The sequence below is a fragment of the Artemia franciscana genome, chromosome 4, assembly GCF_032884065.1.
Source record: "Artemia franciscana chromosome 4, ASM3288406v1, whole genome shotgun sequence".
Lineage (NCBI taxonomy): Eukaryota > Metazoa > Arthropoda > Branchiopoda > Anostraca > Artemiidae > Artemia > Artemia franciscana.
Window position 1 is genome coordinate 10579445 of NC_088866.1, and position 12152 is coordinate 10591596.

The window sequence follows — 12152 nt, forward strand, 5'->3', positions numbered from 1 at the left end:
GCAATAATGACGTAAATTTCTTGGACTAAAATTTTCTATAGCTTACAGTTAAGCTGGGGGTATTAAAAGGATTTTTTTCGACTGAGGAAAGACTGAATTCTAACACTCAGTCAAAGAAACGATGCATTTTCATCAAGACCTCTCAGAAATACCTCTGTTTGTGGCTTAAATTTACCTCGCTTAAAAGCCCCTTCCCCCCTCTGGAATTGGTTGATAGGACTTTAACTGCTTTTTCAGTGCTTTAATAATGCGTTAAAATTGGTTTTTAATAATAAAAATTGTATGTGCAAAAGTCTGTGATCTTAAGATTTCTTGTCCCAGGATAAACCTACAATATATTTCACTAATGCAACTAAAGTATCTTGTAGCCCATGTGCATTGGTATGCTCATTCAAGATCTGCCTCTAATATAAGTGTTAAGTTCTGTGTAGTGAAGAAGAAAAGAAAAACTTTTGATCATGCATGAAGGGGTACTATATTCTAGCCATAACTATACTTTTGCTTTTATTTCATTTCTAAGAGCACATTCAAAATCCAATCAAGTAAAGGACTCTATTATGAGTTTTTTTTCATGCTTTGTTTTTACATTTTTTGTGTTGTAACTGCTTTACAGTTTTTTAATAATGCTTGTAAATTTGTTTTTTATTAATAGAATTCGTATGTACAAAAGTCTGTTTCCTTTAGATTTCTTTTTCCGGGATAAAATTGCAATATACTTCCGTAATGCAATTCATGCATCTTGTAGTCCATGTACATTGGTATACTCCTTCAAGATTTGCCTCTAATATAAGAGCTAAATTATGTGTAGTGAAGAGGAAAAGAAAACTTTTTGATCATGTATGAAGGTGTACCATATTCTAGCCTTAATGATATTCCCCTTTTACTTCATTTCTTATAGCATATTCAGGTTCTAATTGATTAAAACACTCAATTAGGAAAAAAGCATGCTAAGAGCAACACCTATTAATATCTAATTAACGCTCGCTAAAGCATCACTTAACAGACAGGTGCATTTCAAAATGTGACCGAATCTCAATAATCTTTTGTCCCCTCCGCGTGTTAATTATTGTAGCCATTTAGGAACACACAATTCTTTTTATCATTCTAGTATGCGCAAACAAGAAATTGTTCTTGCGTGCTATTGGTTACCATATAGAATATATAAGACGAATTAAAATATTATAAAATCTTTCATAGTCCAACTCATTAGTGCTCCATTCCATTGAGGGGAATCCCTTTTGTATCCTAATGTCGACAAAAATCTTTGAAACATGAGGGTTTAGAAAAACAAGGCATCATCGTAACACCCACGTAATACGATGATGTAATCGTCATTATGTAATAGCTACGTGTGTGCTGCCATTACTTCATTCCCAATAAATCTACAAAGTCACGTGAGATTGCCTCATCTCTAATAAATATATCGAGTCATGTAAGATAGCGCCACATTCCACCTGTGTACCGTTACTGTGTCACACCTGTGTTTGTACCCTCTCCGTTACAACCGAAACTTCTCCACCTGACTAACGGACTCTAACAAGTCCTATTATGTACAATCCTTAGACCTATTACGTAACAAGCATATCAAGTATTCCCTATCAAACAGTTCGTGGTAACGAACTGTAGTAAGGAGCGACCCGGCTCAATAGCAACCAAAACTCTAAAAAATGGGGTTTTGATATCAATAGCTACGTCAAAAGAATTGCATTTTAATGCTGATTTAAAATATATAAGTTTAATCAAGTTTACTCTTACCCATCAAACGTTACGAGCCTGAGAAAATTTGCCTTATTTTAAACAATAGGGGTAAACAACCCCTAAAAATCATGGAATCTTAACGAAAATCACACCATCAGATTCAACGTATTAGAGAACCCAGTTGTCGAAGTTTCAAGCTCCTATCTACAAAAATGTGGAATTTCGCATTTTTTGCCAGAAGACAAATCACGGGTGCGTGTTTATTTGTTTGTTTTTTTTTTCCCCAGGGGTCATCGTATCGACCAAGTTGTCCTAGAATGTCGCAAGAGGGCCAATTCTAACGGAAATGAAAAATTCTAGTCCCCTTTTTAAGTGACCAAAAAAATTGGAGGGCACCTAGGCCCCCTCCCACGCCAATTTGTTCTCCAAAGTCAACGGATCAAAATTTTGAGATAGCTATTTTGTTCCGCATAGTCAAAAACCATAATAGCTATGTCTTTGGGAATGATTTACTCCCCCACAGTCCCTGGGGGAGGGGCTGCAAGTTACAAACTTTGACCAGTGTTTACATATAATAATGGTTATTGGGAAGTGTACAGCGTTTTCAGGTTTTTTTGGTTTTGTGGGTGGGGTTGAGGGGAGGGAGCTATGTGGGAGGATCTTTCCTTGGAGAAATATGTCATGGGGGAACAGAAATTCAATGAAAAGGTCGCAGGATTTTCTAAAATTACTATAAAAAAACAATGAAAAAATAAGCATGGAAAAGTTTTTTCAATTGAAAGTAAGGACTAGCATTGAAACTTAAAACGAACAGAGATTATTGCGCATATGAGGAGTTCTAAAAATACTTTAGCATAAAGAGCGAGGTATTTAGGAGGAGATAAATACCTCGCTCTTTATGCTATAGTATTTTTAGTAATTTCAACTATTTATTCTACGGCCTTTCGGATTCAGGGGTCATTCTTAACGAATTGGGACAAAACTTACAATTTAGTGTAAAGAGCGAGGTATTAAGAAGGGTACAAACCCCCTCATATACATAATAAAAATTTAAGAATATAAAAATTTGTTACGTAAGCTAATTCTTAAGTTACGTATATTTTGTACTAATAAAAACATTCGTTAAAAATGAAAATTTATAGTTGCCTTTTTATGTATTTGTGATCTTTCTTCTGGCAATATATATATATATATATATATATATATATATATATATATATATATATATATATATATATATATATATATATATATATATATATATATATATATATATATATATATATATATATATATATATATATATATATATATATATATATATATATATATATATATATATATATATATATATATATATATATGTTGGACAATAACGCGTCGGAGAGGGCTAGTTGTCCCTTAATGTTTTTCGTCAGCTGGATAGGGCACCTTTAATGACAGAACGTTTAATTTCTGCCTAAATGAGCCCCTGGGAAGTACAAAAAAAAATCCATACGTATCCATACACAATCCATACACATACACTGAATTTGATGGTGCAGTTTCCAACAAATTCCTTTACTTTTGAGAGTTATTCTCCCCCTTTTTCAAAAGTCTGGCAAATTTTTCCCAGTTTTAGGCATCAACTTGATATCTTCAGGAACCTTTTTTGTGGGATAGTGGGGGCGAGGGAACTTTGACATTCAAATCGGAGAAATAGGGGATCAAAGGGCCTTCACACATTCTGGCTATCAAACAACAAAATTTGCAAAATCTCTGTAAGAGTTTGGGGAATGGAGTCGAAAATTAAAGGTAAGGAAAGAAGCGGAGGAGTAGGGGAACTTTAAATGTTGAATAGGGGATCATTTTAAAAATTTCATACCGAAAATAGAGTACGTGTAATCTATCTGTATTTTCTTGGAGAGAGGGTACAGAAGATAAAGGTAGGTACAGAAAAGAGGTAGAAGATAAAAGGTAGGACTTGAGAAAAAAATATTTTTTCCCAAGTTCACCTAAATATTTTTTTTCTACAAACCTATATTCTACTTCGCTTCTATTCACTGTTAAATAGTTACTTAAACCGAAAGACCATTAAGTTACCTGGTGATCTGAAAATCAATTCCTGGTTAAGTAGCAGTGTAGACTAAGAGAAGCGTTGTGTACCCAAGTTATCAAAATAGCAAATCTTTATTATTTCAAGAACAAACTGGAATCTAGATTCACAAAAAATTGTTGGGGGATGTTGAGGATGGGAAATTGATCCTGAAATTTGACTTTAAAAGGAGGATCAGGGGGTAATCGCGGATATAGAGGTAGATCTGAGGTACAAGAGTTCAATTTTATCTAAGACTTTTAATGTCCCGGAGCGGAGTAAGATTTCACGTGTCAAATACTTGATGTTTGCTATTTCGCCCCTTAACTTTGAGATTCTTCCAATTAGTTTAATTCAAATTTATTCGTATTATTTTTTACATTGTTCAAAGATCACACATTATTCTTATTTTATTATTTTAATCACCATGATCTATCAGGTCCGAAGGATTCTTGCCTCTTCGATTCTTTGTCTGAGAATTCGCCTTTCTAACTGATGCAATCATGATTTTCGAGAGCAGAATAAGATTATTTCATTTAAGGTCATTATATCATTAAGACAATTTTCTACATCATCTCTTTTCTTTGAGGATTCTTCTAACCAATTCTAAATCAAGTTTTTGATTTTTCAGATGAGTGATTCTCGCCTAGACCGATGAATGGTTTATTACGTAATTAAGAATTACTCGAAATGTACAAAAAAATTTTGTAACTGATGTAGGAGCGTGAACCATAAACGAATCAAGTAAAAAGGAAAAAATACTGATATGTTGGCTGTTTTGGGGATTGTTTCAACAAGTCATACTAAAATTTGTACACAAATGAAAATGCCATTGACCAGCACTTGTGATTCTTAGCCGTTCAAAATGAGTCTGAAAGGAAGAGTTGAAGTCACCTGTCGGAAGTGTTCGATTTCATTTTATTTCAGCAATCCTGTCTTTAATGACAAGACTGTAAAATTTGTAAATATTTACACTTTTAAAAAGAAAGCAACTGCTATTACTATGAGAGTGCAGAGTTACTTGAAGTCAGCTGCAGAACTGACTACCATTGACCCTGCTTTTATGTTTCAAAGACTAGTCACTGTTGCAAAGAGCTCCGATGAAGACCTCAATACATGTTTCAAGTACGAACTCTGCTTTCCGCCACCCTCGTTGTTTGAGCTGAATAGTTGAACATTCATTGGTAGACAGGCCAATATTCTTCCCAATGCGATATGGCCTGCAGTTGAAGGTCTGCGATATAAGACAGCACGTATGTGGACATATGCACCAAATACATTGACTATGTGACGCCAAGATACGTGCTTTCACAAGGTTTAACTGGTATTGAGCTGAACTCTCAAAAAAAACGTGACGCATGGAAGAAGGAGGAGGTCTAAAGGCTGTCCTATGTTCAGCATTCAGCCGAAGATGCCTTTCTCTTACTAAAAAAAATTATTTTTTTTAACAACACAGAAAAAAACAGGCACTCATCAGCATAATATCCGGCTGCATTCCTTACTGATATGGGGTTTAAAGGGTAAGAATCATCAGCTGATGCTGACTTATAGATAGTGACAACTGTGGTAGAGACAGAAGAACGCCAACCGACTGTTGTAGCAGGAGAAGATACGAACTTACTAATCCTTTTACTGCACCTAAAGAAGCGAGACCTTGACCGATTTTTTTGCATCCCAAATAAAGTCACAGAAAACTGGAAGTCGTCTGTGGGATATATCGGCTGCCAAAATAAAAATCGATGATGCCCCTTGTGACTAAATTCTTTTACTCCATGTCTTTCTTGCATGCAATTTAATTTCACAAAATTTTGGCATAGGAAAATCTATACGACTGTACCCTGCAAAAAAGAAGACATATTCTAGTATATGGCTATACATTTCCTGGATTTAGCTTCTACTGAAGATGAAGTTAGCGAAGCTGGAGAGCAGGTCATGCTTAGTCTATTTAAGGTGGTTGAAAATAAATCAAGTTTTGACAAGGTTCTATAAAGAAATTCCTTCAAAACCTGAAATTTTTCGGATCTATGCAGAAGCAAAATGACCCCACAAACAAGCAATGATTTCAAATATCACTCGCTTCTAGAGAGTGATCTATGGTGAACATCAACTGGACTCTTTGAATTTTGGCTGGATTCTATACACGGATCTATGCAGAAGCAAAATGACCCCACCAACAAGCAATGATTTCAAATATCACTCGCTTCTAGCGAGTGATCTATGGTGAACATCAACTGGGCTCTTTAAATTTTGGCTGGATTGTGCTGTAAGGAAAATTACGAATTCAGATAGATCATCGGCACCGGTCTCCTTCTCAGTGTTTCTCACTGTATTAGTAAGGGCAAGTGTTCGATGCTGCGATGTTCTTGCAAAAATTCAAAGCTTAAACTTTAAAAAGTTCAAATTTGTGAAAGATCTAGAACGGTAGACTCTTTGGATTTGGAATCATTACATATTTTATTGTCAGTTAGTGAAAGTATGTATAGCATTATGTTTGAAGATGACCCCTTTATTCATGTTTTTCCTCTCCCTCAACCTCACTCTTCCGCAGAGCCTTGAGCCCTAAATAGACCTCTTGACTTCAAATATTTATTTCATGTTCACCAGAAAATAAAATAGTAGATAAAACATACATGATCAATCATTTGGTATTTACTCAGTCAATAGTTTTTTCCCTTAGCCTCCAATTCATAATTGACTAGAGTTGTATTTAAAGACACTTTCTTTTCTTTACACTCTACATACATTTAGGAATAAATGCAGTATGATTTGACAGTATGTCCTCAGAATCTGGAGCCTTATACCTCGATTATTGACTAGTTAGGGCGGATTTATGGCCCCAGAAGTTTTGTTCAATAGCATTTCGACTCCTTTCAGGTCAAAATTTTCAGGTATCATCAGCAAAACGACTAAAAAAGAACTTAGTTGGGGTGCCATCTCTTTTTTTTTACTGGAATTCGTCACTGTAAGCCTAGGTTTCCACTGTAACGACGTCGATTCTGGTAATATCTGATTGCTAGTTGGATTGCCTCCTGGAAAAATTAATTAAACATCTAACAGTGTCTATAGTTCTCAACAGAGAAAAAATTCCGTGTTTTCTTCAATAGTGGGCCAGAATCTCCATATTGAGATTCTTAAATCATTTGAACATAGTTCACTTTAAACCTATAAGAAAAAATCAATAAAAAGAAATACTTCGTTCCTACACATTCTTCTGTTTCAGGCGTCAACTTGGGAATGAAGCTTAGCATTAGTGCCTACAGAGCTGGAAGTGCGGGCACAGAACGAATTTATTCAAGCTCATCGTCCAGTTTTGGAGATTCTCCACCAAAGCCAACAAAGCCTGGCTTAACATTGAAAGTTCAAGAAGGGCTCCTCAAGCCAATATTAAGTCCTATCCCCTCCCAAGTACGTAAATTTATTCATTAATCGTGGTTGAAGGGGTAGCTACAACAAGTAAAAAACAAATATACGTAAGAACAAATCTGTGAGAGTTATCTGTATTCTGACTATCCAAGATCAAAGCAATTTAAGTTAAATTGTGTCAAGAGTGAACTAAACATGAGTTATGTATACTTTCATCAAGTTAAATGCAATAGTAGTATTAGTTATGAAACATGTCCAACTATTTGGCTCAATATATTGCCTGTTTTTGCTTCATATACCTACTATTTTAAAAGATGAATAAAACGCATAAAAAGATACATATAGGCCTATTATTGACACTCAGTCGTATTTACTCCCTTTTTCTTCACACATGAGCCAATTTAGTGACTAAAGGTTTGAAATTTTATATTCTGTTTCTGCAAAATGAAAATTTAGATTTAATATCCCTCGATTTAACACAGCTGGTTTTCAGATCAATATAGCCTACATAGCATCTCCATTAAGCCTCAAAAGAATGAATTCTTGTATTTTAAGATCAAAACTCTTAGAAGAAAGACTGATTTTCTTGAAAATTTGTTCTTTCTATTGCCCAATATTTATTTTCTCAACAGCCATTTTTTAGACTAAAAATCTTACAATTTAGATGAGATTTCTGCTCAAAATAGTGACGAATTTCATAAGCAGTTTTGGTAAGTCTGACCTGTTTTGTCTCAATGAAGGGGGAGTAAATGCGAACTTTCAAGAATATTATTTTTTGTAGGAGGAAGGTAGGAGGATATCAGATTTTGTGTTTTGGAATGGGGGGAAACATTTTCCCTGTGGGTCTCACAAAAGAGAACGGGCTATAATTTTTTTTTATTTGGTTTTCTGCCCGTCGTCTGACTAGCTCTTTAACTGGTCACTTTCTAATTGAAAGTTAAATATTATTTGAAAGTATGGAGATCTAAAGTATCAATATCTTCCTTATTTGTAGATAAGTTCCCAGAAAAAAAAAAAAATATAAAAGTAAAAAAAAGCTCAATGCAAATTAACAATTATTTTTCCTGAGTAGCCCCATAGTTCTTAGAGGTAATAAAAAAAAAATTCCATGGGCGTCATTTTGCAAAAAAAATCTCAACTATCAAAATGAATTTTGTGTTCATAAATCTCGTTATTTTTGAAAGGGGTGATCCGCACAAACCTTTTTTTCGGAGATGCTTCCCGCTCAACCCCTCTCTACAGGCAAGAGCATTAATCTAATATTTGTTCATGATAAAAAGAAGCTCTGTAATAAGAAACGAGCTGTAATCCTGCAGTACCCGCATTACACCTAGTCCAAATACATTATTCGAGTAGTTATAGTATTAAGACCATATACAAAATTTGGTTGATTTTCAATGGAATAGGCAACACTGTGCCAGATACAATTTTAACCGCGTGCCAACGCTTATAATATGCTTTGGAAAAAAAAATTTCTGGTTCTGACTTTCAATATGTGTGGTTTCAGTTGAAGTAAACCTAAATTAAAAGGTACAAGTATATATCATAGTTAACATTATTCTCTGGAAAAAAAATCACCGTCTTAATCTTTTGGTTTAAACTAACTATAATCAATATACCACTTACGCGCACCCCCTACAACTGCTGAAAACTTGGCGCTTCACTAAGAATAACTTAGCGTTCTGGTGAAACCTAACATCCTGATAAGAAAGCGCCCCCAGCATTAAGGCAGTTTGCAGGTAATTAATGCATTACCATACTTTTCTACCCAACTGTTCGCAACAGGTATAAAAAATAGTTTTGACCAAAAAAAAATATCTTGCCGTTAGTCTTGAAAAAACTGCGAATAATCTGGTATTGCAATATGTCAGGAGTAATATATTTCTTTCATACGTCTATGAAAATAAAAATCTTTCGCCTGACCATATGTTTTTTTCTATTTTGCTTTCATTTTGATGGCATGGCAACCCTCAATTAAAGATAACAAAGTGCTTTATGTATAACTTTGAAATCACATCTCATAAATTTTTTTGAAAAGAGTAGCAAGTACAAATAGTAACGAATGTTAGTTGAGTCTCCTTGTTTTTACTCTTGCTCCCCTAAAATACCCTCATCAGCTAATTTTTATTTGTTGCTCCTACATCTTAGCCTGGGTATTACAATACAACAGAATAATACAATAAAATAAGCACACACAAATGACGGCCACATAGTTTTTTTAACCAAGGTTGTAAATGTGAAGCTTCAAAATTTAGATGGCAGGCGGTTAAATTTTCGGTAAATATCCACATATTTACAGGTAAAACAGTTAAATCGTACGGCACTCCTGGCCGTACGACTGACGTTTCCTGGCCCTTCAGCCAGGAAGTACAATTCCCCAGGGAGCTGAGGAATACCCATCCTTTGCTTTCACACATCCTTCCTGTTTACCTTCCCTAGATTTTTCCAGGTACTCAGTTAGAGCTGAGTTGACTTTGGCTTAGCTCTCAGAGCCACGCCACTGATCCTCATTCCAAACAAAATAATTGATGACACCAGGACCCGAACCAGGAAATATCAAAAGGCATAGGAAGGATATTTATGTTCTATGAAAATAGTCCCAGACCTAGGAGGTGCATAACATTAATACCGAATTATCCACTTTTATCGCAAATCTTTGAAAAAATCACAGTGTATTACGTTTTCATAACACGACGGTAAAACCAACAAAACCAAACAAAATAAACGTCCAAACAAAATCAAATTGTTACTTTTGATACTTCTTTTTACACAACTCTCTGACTGTTTTATATAATAGCCTTATCAAATAGCGAGCAGAAACAAACGACTCAATTGCCAATTCAATTAACTGCATAAAAATAAATGACCAAGAAATACAAATGTAAAATAAAAAAAAATAATCGTAACTTCGCATTGACTTAAAAACAGTGGTTATTTTATCTTTACAAAGATCCAATCTTTTATTTGAAAACATAAAGTTTTTTAATGGACCCACAAATATAAAAGCTTTTCAAGTACATTAACACTAAAATTTAAATCAAAAATCCAAATGGGCGTCTGAAGGGTCTTTTATTCTACTAAATACTTAATTTTTTTTTCAAGCTCTCTTTACATTTTTTTTTCTAAGCTTTATTATGAGGCCAATACAATTTATACACTATGGCTTAAATGGCTACCGAACGGCAAGCATACAACTTGTTAAGCTCTGAACCCTAAAGACATTTTTATGTCAAGTGTTATTCTATTTTCTTCGTCTTATTAGTAGGAATTTGCATTAGGAATTACTTGTGGGAAAAATCGAAAAATTAGATACCCTACTAGTTTTTTTTGGATGACAGATTGCCAAAGATTGTCCTTGCCGTTCAACTGTCTAGGACCAAACGAAAAGCAGACTGTCCCTGAATGGTGTAGGAGGATGTCGTAAAGAAAGATTTAAGGGAAATAATATCTTCTTGGGCGGGTGTATGGAGGGAGGCTTTGAATACATTGGAATAAAGTAGGAGTTTGCGTATCTGTGTTTGCCTTAGGCTGCTTAATGCTGCATTGAGTTAGTAGTAGTAGTAGCATATTCCTTTTTACCACTTAAAATTGCTTTCAAGAATTTTTAGAAGTTCATACAGTGAACTTCCTTTTACTATTTTGATAAGCTCAGAGAATTTATTCCTTGTGCAAAATAAACCGATAAATAACCTTGAAAGTCAAGTCCTCGTTATTTGAGAATTCATAAATCTCCCTGTTAATTTGAAACCTTGTCTCTAAAATCTTTTTCCAATTTGAACCCTCTATAGCTCTATGCAGCGTCACAGCTGAGCTTGCATAACTTGTTCCATTTAATAATTCTTTAGAAAACATGCAAATCATGAAATGTTGAGGCGTTTTTTCCCCTTTTTTAAAATATTATTTACAGAATCCATCTGGTAAATAAAAAAAATTGGTTTTTAGCGCAGTCTAGCTGAACAATCAAACAATGTTTCGAATAGGTGGCAGTTGAAAACCTTCGAGAAAAAGTTGCAGTTATCAACCGAAAAGTGTCTCTGATAAGTATTTTTCAGTAAAAGAAATCAATAAAAAGTATTTCCAATTAAAGCTTGGATTTTTAAAATAGAATTTAAAGATATAATTATAGAAAACTACGTAGAATAGGGGTAGGTGGGCAGTAATTTTAAGATTTTTCTGATTAGTGTAAAAATTTTTATTCCTTTCACTCATTTCAAAGAAGTATAACTCAGATGAAAGATAATTAATTAGTTAAAATTTTACAATTCCAAATAAGACAATCCAGAAAAGATTACAATTTTCAGTTCTATCAATTTTTTCCTACTATTATGAAAACTATTAAAAAAAGTAACAATTGTTTAACAATTTACAAATGTATGGTACAATTTTGAGTCTTATAAACGCGGGGAGAGACCGCGAAAATCCCCTTAGACCTTACATTTATGTGTGGGGGACTTATTGTGGCCATTTTTAAGAGAATGTTTTGTCAAACTAATGCTCTTTTTTAAGACAAATTATATGAGCTCTGCGGGAAATGATGAAGAAGTGCTTAACAACCTTGAAGCGTCAAGAGGGGGGAGGCGTGGAGCGTCGAAAGAGTAAAAAAATTGAGCGTCGAGAGAGTAAAAAAGCCGTCCAAATTATAATATAGCCATTGAATCATGATATATATAACTGTATATAAAATAATATTTCATAATTGCTGGATAAATTTTATTTGCAATATAGCTATTCTTTGCAATTGCTTTCACAATTGATCAGTATATTTTTGCTGATTCACTGGCACATATCGTTGGTGCGAAGCTTGTAACTGTGGAGCGTCTATGGAAATATATTTTGCTTGGAGGCAACATCTGCCTTTCTTGTGGGCTTGTAAAGGGGAAGCAGTGGACTCTTAGAGTCAATGGATTTTAGAGACGAGTTCTAAATTGAAAAAAAAAAATCACATTTGAACCTATTTTGGGGAAAATATTCCCTTTTGGCATAGTTTCTAGTGAATAGAGTACGAAAAGGGCTATCG

The 12152-nt window shown here is 34.3% G+C and overlaps 1 protein-coding gene across 5 annotated transcripts in view; it reads left to right on the forward strand.

Annotated features, from left to right (window-relative positions):
• The window catches only part of LOC136025976 (uncharacterized), a 391881-nt gene that overhangs the window by 9318 nt on the left and 370411 nt on the right, over positions 1 to 12152 (forward strand). For all 5 annotated transcript variants that reach the window (XM_065702101.1, XM_065702103.1, XM_065702104.1 and 2 more), the window contains exon 2: positions 6993 to 7177. In XM_065702101.1, coding sequence (XP_065558173.1) covers positions 7007 to 7177 — 171 coding nt within the window. In that variant the 5' untranslated portion in view covers positions 6993 to 7006. The remainder of the gene's footprint in view (positions 1 to 6992; positions 7178 to 12152) is intronic.